The following is a 20,938-nucleotide window of genomic DNA, read 5'->3' on the forward strand; positions in this document are numbered from 1 at the left end:
TCCCTGTCCCAATAGAAAGCAACCCCTGAGCACCGTGAGCCGAGCAGAGCTTCCCGCGTGCGTAGCGTAGTCGACCCCAGTGGTAGCTTTTAAAATTATTTTAGCTTTCACTCTTAAAGCTTTTAAAGCTGTAAAAGTGTTAGCAGAACAAGCAGAAGCCAAGGCGTTGCCAAGGGACCTTCCCAGTCACCACACCCCAGCGTCGATGAGAGCTGCCTCTCGTGAGTTGTGACCTGGTCTCCAGCTCTTCTCGAGTCAGCTCGTACAAAATCAGGTAGAACCCACTACCACACGTACGACACATTCCAGGCCAGTCCACAGTTTTCCTTATATCGTCCACCTGCAGAACACCTGTGCGCCACTTGCGCATCCCAACGTAGGACCCATTGTCGCGCGTAATGATTTTCGTCCTATAAATCAGAGCATCGCAACCTATAAACGCTATAAATGACTATTGGTTAATAGTAGTGTTACGTACACCACCGAGTAGTTGCAATCGGATTAGGCCGAGTAGCATCCCAGAGACGGTGTGACCGTTATAATTGGTTTCGAGGATTATCTGCCCCGAATGCACTTAGTGGGGGTAGCAGTAGCGGTCTCATTTCGTTAGAGTTCTCAGAACCGATACCGTGGGACTGGGTGTCGTGGGAATAAATAACCGGATACATGCCTAAACAATAGGGAAGTAACCGGATGCCTTGAGCGACCGACCAGATATAAGGCGGTACTTAGGCGATATCAAGACATTCTGGACGGAGCACTGCCAGTGCGTGTATCTCCTTAATCATCAATAAATGCTGTGACATGACTTTGGCCTTTTACTTGGATCCTCCACCCACCTCTAAGTAACACTAGTATAAAAGCTAACTTAGAGATGTTACTGAAAAATGATAATGGGGCAAGCTAGAGAAGAGAAAAGAAATCGTATTATAATTGAACTTCGTGATCTTCTGTGATCATCTAAGAATTATGCTCTAAAAACAATAGTCGTCTGCTTAAACCAGTATGGTTTTTCATTAGTTTGAATGATATAAAATACATATATGTACATAGGTATGATTGGTTTAAGAATTTCAAAACATACAACACATAAATGTTAATATTTATTTTTTATTAAATTATACGATTCATAATAGTTTTATTTTAATAAAATACACTCCTTTTTCTTATACCTAACCACAAACCACCAATGGGGTGCATATTAAAAGTATCCTTTGCCAAGACGAAAGGAATGGGTGTTCTGTTAGTTACTGATAATTCAAATTTACTCAATACATGAAACAACACCGCTTTTGCTTCCATCAACGCAAAACGAGCACCTGTAATATTAAATATGATAATTAAAACGAAATATACGATACATACTGAGTATATAAATAGAAAAATATTTTTTCACCTATACATAATCTCGGCCCTGCACCAAATGGAAAATATGAAAATGGAACAATGGAACCCTTATTTTCATCGGAGAATCTCTCAGGATCGAATACATCAGGATTAGCGAAATATTTTGGATCACGCTGTATACAAAATATCGGAATAAGAAGTTCTTCTTTAATTTTAATCTGTAAATATTAAATTACCGGGTATTAATGAATTTCAATAAGAATTTTATGATTTCAGTATCGACTTACATTATAATTATCGTGACTTGACGTATTTTGAGAAGGAAGAGTATATGGTTTTACACATACTCTTTCCAAAAAGCCATCTGGAGGCCACAATCGTAATGTCTCTGAAAAAATACATTTGTAATCCATCAATTTATATTCAATTTATTATATACATAAATTGCTTTTATTGATCACTTACCAGAAATCACCATGTCGATATATTTCATGTTTTGTAAGTCAGCATATGTTGGTTTACCATTAGTTGCTTTCGCCACCTCATCGATTTCCCTTTGTAATTTTTGCTGGATTTCTGGGTGTCTTGCTAGTTCATATGATACAAAACACAGAAGAGACGAAGGTGTACCAAATCCTGCTACAATAAAAGCCATCGCTTGAGCTGCCAAGTCGTCATCACTCCATTCTAAAATCGAATCATATTAATTTCTCAGTTAATAATTAGAAATAAAATAATTTTATATGAAAATATCTTAATTTTTAGGGAGGTTTTTTCAAAGTAAGGCTAATTTATTAATATATTTGAAAATATAAAAGTTACCTCTTTTTGGTACTTCATGCTTTACTGTAACACTGCCTTGGACATTTGAAAATCTCATTTCATCAGATTGGGTAGAATCGACGTCGAAGTGAAGGGATCCCTTTTTCGCCAACATCAACAAATGAATCATATCATGACGTAAGATTCCATTTTTTTCCCTTGATTTCATGGTGTCCTGAACCAAACTTTTGAAAAAACTCACCACATCACGTGGAAACAATGAAATGTTTAAACTCTGAAATTATTGTTTTTGTAATTGAATATAACAATGGATTAACTTAAATTAATAATATTTTAATGAAATACTGATTGCTTGTATACGCAATATGATAAAAAATAATACCTTCATTAAACTGGGAATAACCGAAGAAGCTTGAAATTTTATAAATTGCCATCCACTAAAATTTGTTGCCCTTTTGCCCATTAGATAGAATTTATTGTTTTTATCTACAAAAGAATTAATTCTATAACCAAAAGCAGTGGAAGCAATCACATCATTGGTATATCTGGTCATTGTTTCTTTGATTTCAAATTCTTTGATTTCTCCATCTGATGAAAATTGTATTGTACAATTTAAGAAAACATGCCTATATGTGCATATAACTATATTATAAAAAAATGTTAGGATATAATTGTACCTTTCAAATATTTAAAATCTGCCTGCAAAAAATCTCTGAATTGTTCAGCGCATTCGACTATCAGTGGAAACATGCCTTTCATTTTAGATCCTGTATATGCTGGACTTAATGTGGCACGCATATCTCTCCATTTTTGACCTTCAAACGTTTTAAAAATTATGCATAAATCAAAATTTACTATAATTATGAATTCTTTATACCATTTTATTTTATTCACCTTTAAGAAAGAAAAGATTACTGCCAAAGAGCGGTTCAGCTTCTTCATCAAAAAATACTTTATGGTCGACAAAGTGTTCAAAATCTTTAATGCAAACTTGTTTTATTATGTCCAAATCACGTACAAGTAAAATTGGATTTGTGAATGCAAAAAATCCTGTGTATCTAATTAAATACATAATTTTAATAAAACAGTATATGTATGTACAATATTAAAAATTAAGTTGAATATTAAAAACCATAGCGTTGATTACAATGTACAAATAAAATAATGTTCATCTATATTTACATATTACAGTAATCTAATTATTATCATACTCTCATATGATAATGACATGTGATGTAATATGTACAATAGTTCAAGTTTTCTACTACTACATCTTTACTGAATATTATTTTTTTACCTTTGTCCTTCACTATCTTTATATATTCTCTGCAACGTTTCAACAAAGTGTGCCTTGCTCATAAATATATCGTACATATGACCAAAGAAAGGGAGAGGGCTAGTGAACAGCTTTATTTTCCTCCTTCCAAAGAAATTGTTATTCCAATAGGCGAACGATATAATTATACTACCCAAAAAAAGGGCCAGTAACAAGAAATCGTAAATGGTGACAATCATTTTATTCTAATAAAAAAATAAGAGCTTCAAAATAATTTCATTGTTGCTACAAAGTTTTGACAAATTTTTACTTACTTTGGGTTTCAAAATTTTTCAAAATGTAAATTTTATTAACGTTTCTTATTGCAGCATGTCTATTTTCTGGTGCCACAGTGAGACTGGTAGATAAGTAGAGACACGGTCCAACTATACACTTTGAATGCCAATATGGTCATAAACCAGTGTTGTATATGTGTAAAATGAACTTCCAAGAATCTTATCTTGATGTTCATGTTTTTTAATAATTAATTAATTAATTTTAATAGAAAACTTCACTTTTGTTTATCTTTATGTACGTACATGTATTCATAACACAGTATTCAATTAAGTTATATACTCATACATATGCAGTGTTGTCACCCTAATGGTTTCCATGGGTTTCCGGGAATCCGTTGTTAAAAATCAAAAGTTTCCGGAAACCCGTTATTTAATCTAAAAATTCATATAATTTTTTGTCAAAAATTATACAAATCTTGAAAATTTAATGAACTTTCATATAATAGTTGAATTAGTTGACGTAATTTTAATAAGCTTCAATTTCAAACGAAATAAGTTTCAATTTTTAATAAGTTTCGCTCCGCAGTGGCTACGGAAGCGTAAGGAACAAGATGATTGAAATGAAGAATTTTTAGTATAAAAATTGCAAATGAAGAGCTTCGCCAAATTATGAACACTGTCGATCTTCTTTATTTTGACGAGGTTTATCATTAAATGACGTGAAACGAACCTTCAATTGCACATACATAGGTTACTTATGTATAGTGCCACATTAAAAATTGTTTAAAAATTCTTTTAATGGGTCCTGGAATCGTGTATCATGACGCAGTTCATCAAAGTTTTTTTAGACAAGATTTGATGATTTTCGCTTCAAGTCAATTTTGGCTTCAACCAGTGCCGGTTTTAGGGGGGGGCTGGGTCGGGCAGCGCCCGAGGGCACCAAATAAGTTAGGGCGCCGAGCGATGCGCCAAAAGCACTTTAAGATTTAAAATTAGAGCGCCAAAAGCCATTCAAAATTTTAAATTAGAGCGCCAAAAGCCATTCAAAATTTTAAATTAGAACGCCAAAGGTGAAAGTTCTTTCTAAGGGTGTTTAGAAAAAAATGTAGGAGGGCGCCATCGGGTGTAAGGCCGGCATTGGCTTCAACCCTCGTTTAGTTGCAATATTTGTTGAAATTGTTACGAATTTTTCAAATTTATTCATAAAATTACTGATCTCGTCAAATGCATTTCTAATCATAGACTGAGAACTGATAAGATCGGCGTTTTTTGATTGAAGGAGCTTTGAAACAATGTTGAAAGGCCGAAGAATTTTATTAAGAAGCACAGTAAGAGAATAAATTCGAAACTTTCCATTTTATTTATAACTTCCATTTGCTTCTGATTGTTTATCCTTTCTATTACTTTTTAAAATTATTTCTGTAATGGTGCTTACGGACTAAACCAACGACGATTTTGGGCCAACTTTTTAACCAGCAGTAGCGTACAAAATATCGAAATAAAAATTAAATTTTAAAATTGAAATTAAATATCAAAATCAAGCCAAAGAGCGAGATTGAGCAAAAATTAGATCATCGTTGATGTTTTGAATTACAACAATGTTTTGAATTATGACGATACCGCATTTAAAACCAGAGAAATATTATAATTTCTCTGCGTACGAGCGAAAAAAAATATTGTTAAAGTCGTCACGAGATGTTACTGTATTTCCACTTGGATGATCGATAAAAAAAAAAACAATTCATAAAAAAACGCGGTGTCGGATGTCGGTGATTTGTCAAAGGGTTTTTTTTCTTTCGTCGAAATAAAATTAATAATCACACATTATCCGATAAATTTTACCTCTGAAATGATTTAATTACTTGATTTATTTCGACGAGAGAAACAATTGAAGAATAAAAAAATCCGTTTGATGTGACCGACAACACCCCGGGTTAGCAAAAATCGTTGGATCACCCATACTAATACATGATATATTCTCAGTAACTGCGCATTACGGGGAAGTAAAAATAATAATTCTTTGATTTTTTTTCGATCTTAGTGCGTATCTTCGTAAGTCAAAACATCTTCGACAAACAAAAGTCGAGGATTACCTGTATGTGATTGTTGATGATCTAATTTTAGGTCAATCTCGAAAATTTATTTAAATTGTGCATGTTCTGTTTTAACTTTCAATATTTAATTTTAATTTTAATATAATGATTATAATTTTATTTTGATACTGGAATTTAATTTTAATATAATAATAATAGTTTTAATTTTGATATTTAATTTCAATTTTTAAATTTAATTTTTATTTCGTTTGTACGCTACTGGTTTTAAAAGTTGGCCTGAGGGCCATTCGTTGGCTTGGTGCGTACGCACCATAAGACACTTTAAAACATCTGTACATATCTCAAAGTACATTGATGAGATCTAATCTGGACGACCAACAAGTCGGGCACAATCTCTTTAAAGTAACTGATGGTGAATTTTCCTTACAATACTGCTAATACTGACAGCGAAAAATTTATAAATTTGTAAGTTTTATTGGTTTTCACGCCTCATGCAATTTTGTTTTATTGTTTTAACACTGAAAAAGTATATACAAGAATAAGAGAATTCTCAGCTTTATATATAAAATGAGATTCAAATAGGTTGAAAAATCAGAGAGGATTTAAAAAAATTAAAGTGTACCGCTGTGCGGGGTCTGCGGGTGCGGTCGCTACGCCACTAATACATATATGTATAATATTCTAGAATGAACATTGCTTTGCAAGAAAAATGTGATTTTACTAACATTCCAATATGCACATACATATACATGCATACATATGTAATTCATACAATTTAAATAATCTATCAACTCTAAATCAAAAATCGAATAATAAATCTAAAAACAAAAATCAAATTTCATTTAGAGATACATATACGTGTATTATTTATTAGATCCGAATTAATTATATCCAATTAAAATTAAAATTTATCATTTCTTGTAATTTTAAAATATCCATATTTAAATGCCACCCCTGGAATTTGAGATGCTCTTGAAAAGATAATATTTATCTTGTATCATATTATGACTTATTTTATCTCACACATTCAAATGAAAGAGGTCAAAAACAATGGTTATTAAAGACCAACAGCAAAAACTAATGCTTAAGTGTGATTAAAATATGTGAGCTTCTAGCAAAAGTATTTTTAAACTATTGATAATTTTTTAATAACGTGAATGTAAGTTAATTATAATGAAGGCTTTTCTATGTTTCATTTCGCTATTCATGTAATGCGGTGGAACGGCATTTCAGCACATTTTTTTGTGGTATTTTTAATTTTCTATTGATGTTTTATATACATATACTATTTGCTACCAATATTTCCTTTTGGCAGAGAATTTACCGCCATCTATTGAAAATTTATTTAATTAATTAATTTTTCTATTGGTGTTTTATATTGTTTACATGTAGGTAGATAGGTAGTTTTTACCTTTTTTTCATATTAAACAATTAAATATAAATATTAAATTAAATATATTTAAAAGGTATTTGAAAAAAATTCGACTGCGTGCGGATCGAACCGACACATTTCTTTCATTTTTTTATTTTTTTATTTAATAACTTGCCAACAACTATGTATATAATTCGTCAAAATAGCAAAATTCGGCGTAGGAAAAGCTACTTTTTTTTTTATATTATTTTCTTTATTAAAAGCTAGACAAGAAATTAGTTCCAGCACATTTAAAAAAACCCTGATTATAATATTACGATAATAATAAAAAATATATTTTGAATCGTAGAATGAAGCTTCTCAGAATAAATATGTGTTTTTAAAACATACACAAAAGAAGATATGCTCAAGGAAAATTTACATAATTATATTCATTGATAAGAAAACAAATTATACACATATGTATAGTAATTTAAAACATGTTGATCATAGTTGTTCGCATGTTCAATCAATTTATCAGTAGTTATTATAAATATTTGATTAAAATTATCAATTGTCTGGTGGCAAAAGCGATACGTGTTTGCTACGCAATAAACTTTTTGCAATAAACTTTTTCTGCACTTTATTTTCCGTTTATTCATTGATAGTATAATGAAATATGTATGTATGTACATACTTCATCTTGTATGTTTATGAATTGTCCAGCAGTGAAACTATCCATTCAACTTCCCAGAACTACATATCTACTTTTTAGTTTTTAGTCTTCGCATTTACAATTTTATAAATATTTTTGATTTCAAATTTCATTCATATAACATTTTATTTTACTTGATTTGGAGGTTACTTGTGAAACATATAAAATTATCAAAAATATTTTATGATTTTTCGGTTTTTATTTTACATTTTTTTTTTAAATATTATATATTTATATTTAAATATATAATATAAATATATTTCAAGTACTTGCCTTGGGTCAATTTATCTTTTATAATTTGGCCCATACACCCCAAAGAGTTCAACATGCCTCGTCTCTGATTTACTTACATATATAATATGTAAGTTGTAAATGTGTACAAAATACATAGTACTATGAGATATGTAATAAATCAAATTTGGTGGTTCTAAATTGAAAACTTTGTGGTTGTTCTAAATTGTTGGTTCTGAATCGAAAGATTTTTAAATTAGCAAAAAAACATTTATATTTTGAGATAATCATATTATACATTGACTATTTTTTGAATATTTTATTACAATATCTTTTGAAAAATGTACATAAAATATAATTGTATTATAAAATATATTTTTTTCTGGGAGATAATCCAAGCCAAAATCCACCTTCAGAGTGCATTATAAAAGTATCTTTGGCTAACTTCAGCGGCATGGCTGTCTTAATTGTTGTCTCTATATTGAAGCGAGCTAATAGATAAAAAATAACTATCTTTGCTTCGAGAACAGCAAATCTGGCACCTTATAATCATATAATTAAATAAATAAGTATAGTTAATAAACGATACTATTTTATTTTGAATTACAAAAGTACCTATGCAAAATCTTGGTCCTATACCAAATGGTATAAAAGTAAATTGTTTTATGGATCCTTTATTGTCATCAGAAAATCGTTCAGGATCAAATTTTTCGGGATCAGGATAATGATTTGAGTCGTGGTGGATGGAGTAAGTAGGTATCCAAACATCGTGACCTTTGTATAACTGTAAACAGTATTATGTAAAAAATTATTATTATAGTTTATATCACAGATCGGTAAAAAAATACTCTTAATGCGTCCTTATTCAACCAAGTTTGAAAATATTATAAAACCTTCCAATCCCATCCTACGATGCATTATTATATGATATTTCCCATATTTTAAGTGATTATTGAATTTGAATTTTCTTTAAGATTTAAAAATTTTATTGCAATAAAATCAGTGAAATTGTAAGAATTTTGAAGTAAATTAATATTACTAAACTTTTTTCTTTTTTGAAAAACTTTATGCTTTTTTATTGAACATGAACACTTCAACACAAATGTATCAAACAACCCAATTACAAGATTCCACATATATATATATATATATATATATATATATATATATATATATATATATATATATATATATATATATATATATATATATATATATATATATATATATATATATATATATAAAATAAAGAAACATGACATCAATCAGAAAAAAAATAAATTACTTAATTATCCTGAAAAACAATCCTGCAATGGTAGCTCAAACCGAGTAGGCTTCTCATATCAAACAAATCAACATAAATATTACTAATCAGCTAATTCAACTCATACGCTGAAATAAAGAGATCCTTCCATAAGTAAAGTCCACGATCTTCCGCCATAATATTTAAAATAAAATTTGAAAATAATAAGTTTTATTCGTACTTTAATTTAAAAAAAAACTGCTGAAAGTTGTATTAAAGTTGTTAATAGTAAATGTTAACTTAGCTCAAACATTTCAAAATGATATTTTTTTTGTGTAGTAATAAAAATAATATAAATATATATGAAATGAAAAGTTTCAATATAACTATGTACATATTTACCTTATAACTTTGTTTACTTTCATCGTTTGGAGGTGGTAAAGTGTAGGAGTCTGCACATAATCTATCGAGATGCCCATCAGGAGGCCATTTTCTCAATGTTTCTATAGGGTTGAAAATAACCATATAATTAATTAATTATATAATATTTATGTAGTATTTTAAATGTGACTGGAATTGATAGATTTTACCTGAAACTACCATATCTATATATTTCATTTCCATTAGAGCATTGTAGGTTAAATTTCCATCATACTTTGCCAATACATCATCAATTTCTTGCTGTAATTTGATTTGGATGTCAGGGTTTAGCGCCAGTTCGTATGCGGAAAAACAAAGCAGAGACGATGAAGTGTCAAATCCAGCTAGCAGAAAAGCCATAGCTTGCGCAGTCAAATCATCATCAGACCATTCTAATGAAACAGTCATAAAGTCAATAAATTTTTTATTATTTTTTTGACACTGCCATTTAATATGATTTTCTAATAACCTCTCTTTATGGTTGACTGTTTCAAAGAAGCTTGTTGAATTGTTGCAAACCCGGTATTGTCTGCTAATACTGTTTGATCATTATCATGCTTAAGAGAACCTTGTTTAGCTAGCATCAGCAAGTGTATCATGTCTGGTCGAACAACATTGTTTTCAGATCGAGTCTTCATCGAATCGTGAATTAAATTACTGAAAAAATCTGCCACGGGTCGAGAGAAAAGGGGTATCCTAAAAAACTGAAATAAATGGGTTATAATTATTATTTGAAATTTGAATTCAATGTTAAAATTTAAAAAAAAATATTTTTAATATAAAAATTTATTTTACCTTCATTACGCTTGGCATACATCCATATCCAAGAAATTTTAAAAATTGAATTCCACTAAAATTTGTAGCTTTCTTTCCCATTAGATAGAATTTATTGTTTTTATCCTCTAAAGAATCAACTTTCAAACCAAAAGCTGTTGATGCTATTACATCATTTGTATATCTTGTAAAGACATCTTTCATTTCCACTTCAACATACTTTTGTTCTAAATTACGATACAATAGTTAATACATGTACATATGTATATGTACATGTATTAACTATTAACAAAACATAGATATTATAAAAACCTTTAGATGGTGAACTTTCGGATTGTTTAATAAAGTAAGTCACACTCTGTTGGGCACACTCTACCATCATTGGAAACATGTTTTTTAATTTTGATCCAGTGTATGCAGGACTCATAGATACTCTCATATCTTTCCATTTTTGGCCTTAAAAATTACCAATTGGGTTGAATTTAAATTTAAATATTAGAAATCAAATTTATTTAATATATTTAATACCTCTAAGAAAGAAAAGGTTTTTTCCAAATAGTGGATCGGCATCTTCATCCATGAAAACCCTGTGATCCACAAAATGTTCAAAATCTTTCACACCTATCTGTTTGATGAGTTCTAAATCTTTTATGATGACAATTGGGCTACGAAATGCATAAAACCCTACATACCTGTAATCGTACATTCAGATTTACATGTGAATAATATGTGAATCATTATTATGTATATTTATTATGTTCTAGCGTACTTCTCATTTTTGAATTTGTTGTATACACGGTATACAGCTTCCTCAAAGTGCTCTCTCCCCAAAAATATATTAAACATGTGCCCAAAAAATGGTAACGTATTTTCCACATATTTTACACCCGTCCTCTTAAAATGGCCATTTAACCATATTCCATATCCAATAGCGATTGCCAGCAATGTTATTAACAAAGTTAAACAATCCCAAATACCCAACCACATTTCTGTAACAGAAAACAATAAGGAAACATTAATGAAAACATTAGATCAACATCATAATTATATTAATGGTTATTAACAGTAGTATTTTGTCATGTAACGCGGTGAAGTGGCGTTCTGGTGCCTTTTTTCACGGTATTTATAATGTTTCAAAAGCAATTAGACGAAACAATATTCGCGTGTACATAATCCATATTTATATAATGCGTCAGAATTATATATACATATATCTATACAGCAAAAGCTGTTAAATTACTCTTACACACGACAGAAAACATGATCAGAGATCTATGCATTTACGCATCATCTATTGTTAATGTTAGAGAAACAAAGCTACATAAACTTGAACAATATTTGATTTAAAATAGTTAGCTACAGGTATACAAAATTTATGATTACTCACTAAGGAATGCTAAAACTTTTTAGGTTGTGTCTTGGATCTATTATTCGTGAATGGTTTGGTTTGAAATGATGGTAATAAAGAGCGAGACACATTAAATGGATTTGATAAGAAAACAATTTAATGAACACAGATAGGCAGCTCCACTTTAATTTGAATTCAAGCTTATCAACGAGTCCACAACAATATTACACTGTACAAAAATAAAACACAATTTATCATAAATTTTAAATAAAAAAATTCGGATGTGACCAACCCAAGACTTTTTCTATGTATTTGAGGAATATAAGGAGGTCACAAAACAAAATTCGATATTGAAACGTACATACACATTCACACATACCGGCAGCATTATGAAATACTAATAGCTATGACAGCATTTTCGATACAAATTGAGAGCAAATGTATGGAAACTTGTACAAGATAAAAGTTCTACTTCCGGTTGTCGGATTTTTTTGCTTAAAATCACTATCAGTATTATACACAATAAATATCAAGAAGATTAAATAATTTAAAAGATGAAAATAAAATAATGAAATATTGTTTTTAAAAAATATACTACTTTCGGTTTACGAATTCTGACAAAAAATCCTTATCAGCTCTAAGTTAGTACGTTAAGTATACAAATATAAATTTTCAGATTGATACGTTCAGGGGTGTGGACAGAAAAGTGGCCACAACATTTTTGACTTTTTTAAGAGGAAAAAAACCCACTTCCGGTTTATTAAATTTAGTGATTCTTTTTCATTTTCATCATATCGATACAAGAATTATACTTGATTTTTTTCGTAAAGAGCATACATGTTTAAGGGGTCGAAAAAAATAGTGGAAGAAAAATCGAACAAGAGTAAACTGCCACTTCCGGATGACATATGATTACCAAATGTTATACATAACTTGGTATTAAGCTTAAATTTGTAGATATGAAATTTCAGTTCAATAAACCAATAGGTTTCTGAGAAAAACATAAAAAACCTCGATTCTCTAGAGTAAAAGTAATACTTCCGGTTCAGATAAAAATATTCCAAAAATATTTGGATATAAAATTTACAATTTCTTTTACATGTGAAAAGAATTCAGTCCGATATAGTTAGCGGTTTGGGAGATAATTGAATTCAAAAACTTAGAAAAACGGGGACACCTACGTATAAGGGGAGGTACCATTTCCGGTCAACTTAAAAAAACGTGATCAGTGATCGATTCTGAGTTTGAATCAGTAAAAATCTCGAGTTCGAATTTTCGCATGATCACAAAACTTCATCTATTGTTATTGCGTATATATATAGATAAAGTTTTATATTATTACAGTATTGAACTATTATTATGAATGTACAATATTTATTAATTACACTGAGCAACAAAAAATCACGTTTTTACTTACCGGAGCGGAGACTAACCAATCTTTACTAAATTTCACCCACTGAATTCGATAATGACAATGATTTTTGTTAGTTTCTTGTTGTTTATTAGATATGACCGTTTAAAAAAATGCGCAATTTTTACAGATTTTTATTTGCTTTAAATACAATTAAAATAAAAATCAATTATCTAGTGAATTTTAAAACTCAAAATATTTTTTTACACATTTTTTTCTCAAGTTATCATGAATTTATTGGAGCATTTATATATTTCACTACGTTTACAACGATTGGTTTTCAATCTCAATATATTTTTATTTCTATCTGAACATACTTAATCCGAGTGGTAAATGATTTTTTTGATTTTATCATTTATCAAGACGTTCATCACTCATAGAAATTAGAATATCTGTTTTTAAAATTTTCATATCAGGAAATGAATACTTCAATTGTGTTAAATATATTCTCAGTTATATATTTCAAAATACATAAGTACATTTTAAGAATGGACCAAAGTATAGTCACGCTGCGATCGACTGGCTAGGCAGCCCCTGGTATATAAGGTCAGAGGTGTGCTGAAGCTGCCATTCCAACAATCGTCGAAAAATTTTAAATTTATATTAAAATGAAGTGATATGCGTTTGACCTGGTGCAATCTAGCTAGACACCAGTCTTGTTCTCCGACGAATGGGTCTTTCAAACTGTATTCACAAAGGGGTGCTAGCATTCTGCTAAGAGTTTTATAGGTTGACTTCGTTGAACTTTAGTTCTCAAATAAATACATAAATTTATCAGCTTTGGCAACAAGATGGCAACAAAAATATTAAAAGTTTGGTTGTGCTGCTCTAAGATCAATTTGATGATATATCTGTAAATATAATTTAATTGTAACTGATCGTCGCACGAATCTTAAAGAAGGATAAGTGGAAACGTGCTCCATGCTTAGTTTTAATAAATTTTAATTTAATATTGTATTTTTCATCGTATATTTTAATTACATATAAATACAAAACGTATTTGTAAGTTTCTAATTTTATAATTGTTGTCTTATATATTATATATAAATTTTGTTAAAATTCATTGAAATTGTTTATTATTTGAAACTTAAGTCTAATAAAAATAGATCCTAAAATTAAACATTTCTAATGCTCTAAAACCAGGGGCGTCATTTCAGCTTTTCCCAGGGGGGGCAAAATCTTTGACCAGTAAGGAATGACTTTCTAGGGGGGGGAGGTTATTATTTAAAAAAAAATGAGTGTATATCAATTTTAACTATTTCTTTTAACCATTTTTTTATTTATGTATTTTTATCAATAAAATTATTTTAAAAAATCTATAATATTTGATTAATTATGAGATTTGGTTTGTTGGTTTAGTATTTTAGTATTTTAATTCATAATAATACATTAAACGACGTGGATAGTCCCGTTCAAATATAGGGGGGGGGGGGGCGGCTGCCCACCCCAGCCCCCCAAATGATGCCCCTGTCTAAAACGCTAAAATGCAAAATGAAAATGATAAAATTGTTAAAAATAGATGCTTAAAATACGTGTCTCTAATCATGATCAATAATAATTATACATCCTTGTCAAGTATGCATTTACATTTGTATCTACCGTTAAACTAGCCTATATTTGCCAAATGGCATACATACACATACGTATTTATATGTAATGTTATCGAACAGTTGCACGTCTACTGAGGAATTCTTTACTTATAAGCTCAATATTTATACATACGTAGCAATAGTTTTTATCAATTAATCATTTATTTAACGTTATATAGACTTTGCAACAACAATTGCTATGCTATCACTGAATAACATCGTGATTTACCATATGAAATCTCAAACTGCAGCATTAAAAGTGTCTATGCGGATTTATGGAATTTACTCTGACCTGAATGATGACCTTGTTATCATGCACAATAGCGCATACATTGTATGTCATAGCATATAAATAGTCATATACATTCATTCCTCATATTAACTATATCACTAAAAATTCTTCAAAAATCCTAGGCTTTGTTATTAGAAATTCAATTCATTTTAACAATATTAACACAATTAAATTATTATTTTTCTCATTAGTAAGGAATCAACTTGAATAAAATTGGCCAATATATGTAGTCCCCTAGTTCACAGGTACATAGTAATTCCATTTAGAGGATTCAGAATAGATTTATTAAATTCATTGATTATAATTTTTTTTTAAATCTGGCCCTGTCACTAATAAGTATATTAAATTGAATATAATCAAACTTTGTGACAGGAGAATAATGAATGATCTATTATGTCTGTTTGGTGTTCTCAGTGGCGTAGTGAATTAGTGAATCTCATAAATTTTCATACACCGGGGAAATTTACCAGATGCAACTATTTATTCCACATCCAAAATGTTGCCACAAATTTTAACAAAAATTCAACGTTACCCACACTTCATAAACTGGGAAACGACTTTAGCCATTTTGATCTATTTAATATTAGTAAACAAAATTTAAATAAATCCCTAAAAATAATTTATAATACACCCATATATACTAACTTGAAAAAACTGCATGCCATATATAATATTCCGTTTGTTACAAACATTACTAACAAACTAACCAGTAGATTCTATGACAGAATCACTAATAACCATACTAACACACTTGTGAAGAGTCTCTGTGATTACAACAATATGTCTATACCCTTCAGGTATAAACACAGATTACCTAAACACAATCTGCTTTAGGTCATTGACTTTAGTGAGTATTTAATTAATATTATGTATTAGATGTATTATGAGCATTTATAAGGATGTATATGTAAATAGGTTTTTGAGCTCTTTTTCCTATTATGCTGTAGATTAACATTAGAATAATATAATACTATGATTACTAACCAAATTAAATTAAATTGTAAAATAGAAAATGATCAGTAGATCAGTAGCTATTAAAATAGATATAAGATGTATTGTGAAAATAATTTCGTAATAATAAAAAGCATTTAAAAAAAAAATTGTTACATTATCATTTCTCTAATATGTACAAAGGCTAAATGCAATTTATTTTATTGTTTCCATTTCATTTATTTATTCACTTCGGGTATCTTCATTGTTTAAAACTCCTATTTTTCAATTCCTATATTAATATTGTTTTTTATTACTGTTCTATTGTACTATAGTTTAATGGTCCTTGTGGCCGTATATGTATTAATAAATAAATAAATAATAAATAATTCACAGGGCCAGCGTTACATGTTAGGCAACCACCTGTAACGCCAAATTTAAAAGCCGGTAAAATGGTGTATGAATAACCAAATGAAGTGACCGGTTTGTTTCATGTCGAAATCAGAACCGGCGTAAAGCTCTTCCTTTTTTACAAGCTTTTTATTATTTTAAATAATTTAATTATGTGTTCAATATGAAAGTATTTGTTTTTCACATCGTTCATTTTGACAAACGGGTGAAAAAAAAATATATTCACTTGTAATATTGTGGGTAAATTATGTATAAGGAAATAATCTTGTATAAAGCGGCAAAAAACCCTAATTAACACTTATGTTTACTTTATATAATAAATCTACCTGCCATATTTTTCAGATTCAGTGATAAAAATAGATGTGTGAAAATTTTTGATTCCTGCAGCGTGTTAAATAAAACTGTTCTTAAAATGCACTTTCAAATTGTTTTACGCATATTGTTATTCTATGTGCATTCGTACATATTAAAACAATATGCTCCTCAAAGCTCTATGTATGTATATACATATAGGTATGTTTTAATTGGTATATTTTAAGACCATTTTCAAACAAATAAATAACTACTAAGCTTTAGAAAACCCTAAATTTTTATTTTACGTACATTTGTACATGTTATTTGTTCTGTACATAAACTTGTTTACATAATATTTATAATACAATAAATCTGCTATATTTTATAAAACAGATCTTGGTTTTAATCCCAACCAGAAACCATTTTTTGATTGCATCGTGAATGTGTCTGTTGCTAATAACATTGGAATTGAGGTTTTCGATGTTGTAACAATGTTGAATTCACTTAACATATAGAAGATCATTGCCTTTGCTTCCATAACTGCAAATCTCGCACCTGAATAACACATGTTGAATTTGTGTTTTATTTAATTTAAATATCACATATTAAATATTTGCATAATTATATTACCGATGCAAGTTCTGGGTCCAATACCAAATGGAATGAATGACGCCTGGTGCATATATGGTTTATTTTCAGGTGAGAACCTTTCCGGGTTGAATTTTTCTGGTTCTGGATGATTTTTAGGATCATTTTGAATTGCATATATAGGAATAATTATATCGTCATCTTTTTTAACCTGTTAATACACATGTTATATTCAATTTAATGAGATTTATTTTTAACCATACTATTTCATGCAACGAGAAATGAATCAATAATTGAAATAAAAATAGCTACTGAAAATATAAATTACTGTAAACTTTGATGTACTGGAGTTACATTGAGGAGGCAAATCATAAGATTTTACACACACACGTTCTAATTGAGTATCTGGGGGCCACATTCGTAAAGTCTCTAATAAATCATATAAATAAATTATAAGTTTTATTTCAAATAGATAAATGGATAAAAGAAAGTCCATTAAAGATACATGTGTTTACCAGAAACAACCATATCCATATATTTCATTTTTTGCAGAATTGCATAATCGAGATTCCCATCATTTTCGGATTTTACTTTATCAATTTCTTGCTGCAGACGATTTTGTACATCTGGATTTAAAGCAAGTTCATACGCAGTGAAACATAATAGCGACGATGATGTGTCGAAACCCGCTAGAAGAAAAGCCAATGCCTGAGCGGTCAAATCATCATGAGTCCATTCTAAATATAAAAATCATAGCATTTAAAAGTTATCCATTCAATCAAAAATTTATTTTTAACAATATTATAATTTCCAACCTCTTTTAACTGTTTCAAACTTTTGTAAATTTTCTGACTCATTGTTACTTAATTCATTATCATAACCAAGTGATCCTTTTTTAGCTAACATTAACAAATGAATCATATCATGTCTAGTGAGTCCTAATGTTTCCCTGGATGTAATTGCATCATAAATTAACTGTCTGAAAAAGGCAGACACATCCTTTGGAAATAGAGGTATGCCTAAAAACTAATAAAAATAAACTTTCTAACCTGTGCTGAAATTTTATTACGTGATTTCAAAATTAAAAATGATATAATTTATTATTTGTTAATTTGTAAAAATAAACTAATTGAAATTTGCAAAATACCTTCATTATGCTTGGAAACGCTGAATATCCAAAAAATTTGAAAAATTGTATGCCACTGAAATTAGTAGCTTTTTTCCCCATAATGTAAAATTTATTAGCTTTATTTTCAAGTGAATTAATTTTAACTCCAAAAGCTGTGGAAGCTATAACATCATTTGTGAATCGTGAAAATATATCCTTCATTTCTATTTCCATTAAACTTGTATCTAAAATATTGTTAACAAATATTAGAATTTTTATTGTTCATTCACAGTATCTTTGTATTTTCTGTACTTTCAACTTAATATCAATGTAACCTAATTACATATATATAAATAAAATGTACACAAAAACAATTTTGTTATCTTTTAAGATTAAAATATTTTTAAATATATTAAAACCGTAATATTATCGAGAAAGCTAGACAACAAAAGTTCAATTACTTTTTGATCAATTTCAAAATTATGAAAATTCTAATTTATAAAATAAATCAAATTAAAAGTAATCCAAATTTACTTTTAAAATAATTATGTCGAACAAAAGATTTCGTTTATTACGCATATTGATACTAATGTCAAGCATATTATAATATTTCTATTAATGTACATATATATGTAAGTATGTGTAATTCAACAATATAACGATTGATAGGACAATATTTTATATACATTTTACTTTATTATATATTATGTATATGCTAAAATAATAATTTTCGAATATATTTTATAAGAAAATAGATTATCTATTTAAGTTGATTAAACTTGTACATATATTCTACATAGTACATATGTATGTATGTAGATAAAATTTTAAAAGTAAAAATTCCATTATTGATACCTTTTTGTTGTTTTATTTGATTTTTTATATAATTTGTTATTTGGTCTGCACATTCCAATATGAAAGGAAGCATATTCTTCATTTTTGATCCAGTATATGCAGGACTCATAGTTATTCTCATGTCACGCCATTTTTGTCCTTTACAAATGTTAATGTTAAAATATTATATATTAATTTTTATATAGTATATATGTATTATATATGTAAATATGTATAATACATTTGGTTAGCAAATTACACCATGAACATTGATTGACTTTATGATGTTTTTTATGTATATGTTATGTGAGTGTGTTTAAATGTTGTATTTATACATATGTATGTTTCGAAAAGTAAAATAGTTTTGTGTGATGGTAAATTTTTGATATACCTTTCAAGAAAAACAAATTTCGTCCAAACAGTGGGTCTGCATCTTCATCCATAAAAACCTTGTGATCCATAAAATGGTCGAAATCTTTAACTGTTATTTGTTTCACAAGATCCAAATCTCGTATTATTAGGGTTGGTTTGTTAAATGCGTAAAATCCAATATACCTTAATATATAAAAGTATTATTAGAAAAAAATATATATGTATGTATACTTTTTGAATTAGTTTTCATGACAAATTTTAATTTTATTTGAACGAATATTAAAATTATGTACTTAAAATTTTGATGTTCTTTATAGGCTCTTTTCACTGTTTGAAGAATGTGTTCTTTATTTAAAAACACTTTTAACATATTTCCAAAAAATGGTAAAGGATTGCCGGCAGTTATTACACCTTTTCTATGATAAAACCCATTTAAATAAATGGCATGTAAAATTCCTAGACATATAATTACAGTAAGAGCTGCAATACAGTCCCAAAGAGAAAATGCCAAGATCATTTCTGTAAAATAATAACCTAAATAAGTATATGGGTTCATTCACTCAATGTTGTTTATCATTAAAATTGACGAAAATTTTCATTTAATGTAATTAAAAAAATGTCACTATGGATATTTCAAATGTCTAAGTAGCATATATTTACATTGTTGCATACATATATTATAAATATTTACCCATATATGCACAAGAGCTTCTCAAAAAAAACTTAAGTAGAAATTACTAGAAGTTGATTAAAAATCTTTTTCACTTTCGGCCTAGACATTTTATATTAACTATATATCTTATTTAGTTCGATTAATCTTCAATTTTCAATATTAATTTTTCATTTAATAATTTAAAGTTACTTCTCTAAAAATAGTTTATTTTGAGAAAAATTTTGTGTACTCAATTAAATTCACGCATGTATGTACTTAAGATAAGAACTGACACACATTCTTCTTCTTGTTTTGTTCGATAACACTAACAATAACACCAAAAGTCTTTATATAAACTCCATTTTCGAAATATTACACAAAAATTAAAATATTTGCTCGATAGAAAAATCAATAAACATCGATGGTATGAATTAATAACAATTAATAATAACCAATTTACGTTCGCAAAAAATATTAATTATTAAAATATTTTTAAAAAAGTAGTCATACAACTTTATCATGAACTAAATGAAGTTTAACTGAAATTAACTTGCTCAATATTAAATTCAGAATAAAATTTGTAAAAAAATCTATAATAATTCATGTCTGCACGATGCACATATGTATACATAATTTGAAT

The 20,938-nt window shown here is 28.7% G+C and overlaps 1 protein-coding gene across 1 annotated transcript; it reads right to left on the reverse strand.

The window, feature by feature from the left end:
- Nucleotides 1-1,092: 1,092 nt before the first annotated feature.
- On the reverse strand, nucleotides 1,093-20,566 carry LOC143920439 (uncharacterized). Its single transcript, XM_077443327.1, has 29 exons — nucleotides 20,338-20,566; nucleotides 19,940-20,165; nucleotides 19,666-19,829; nucleotides 19,296-19,433; nucleotides 18,480-18,685; nucleotides 18,148-18,358; nucleotides 17,848-18,069; nucleotides 17,661-17,761; nucleotides 17,375-17,543; nucleotides 17,130-17,299; nucleotides 16,521-16,575; nucleotides 11,239-11,458; nucleotides 10,998-11,161; nucleotides 10,782-10,925; nucleotides 10,491-10,696; nucleotides 10,165-10,399; nucleotides 9,866-10,087; nucleotides 9,678-9,778; nucleotides 8,648-8,816; nucleotides 8,411-8,574; nucleotides 3,428-3,651; nucleotides 3,025-3,188; nucleotides 2,808-2,945; nucleotides 2,513-2,718; nucleotides 2,170-2,404; nucleotides 1,813-2,034; nucleotides 1,635-1,735; nucleotides 1,397-1,565; nucleotides 1,093-1,319 (listed from the first exon to the last, which is right to left on the reverse strand). The coding sequence occupies exons 1-29, from the start codon at nucleotides 20,339-20,341 to the stop codon at nucleotides 1,144-1,146; spliced, it is 4,926 nt and encodes a 1,641-aa protein (XP_077299453.1). The 5' UTR covers nucleotides 20,342-20,566; the 3' UTR covers nucleotides 1,093-1,143.
- Between the last annotated feature and the right edge of the window lie 372 nt (nucleotides 20,567-20,938).

Source organism: Arctopsyche grandis, chromosome 12, assembly GCF_051622035.1.
Source record: "Arctopsyche grandis isolate Sample6627 chromosome 12, ASM5162203v2, whole genome shotgun sequence".
In the NCBI taxonomy this organism is placed as follows: domain Eukaryota; kingdom Metazoa; phylum Arthropoda; class Insecta; order Trichoptera; family Hydropsychidae; genus Arctopsyche; species Arctopsyche grandis.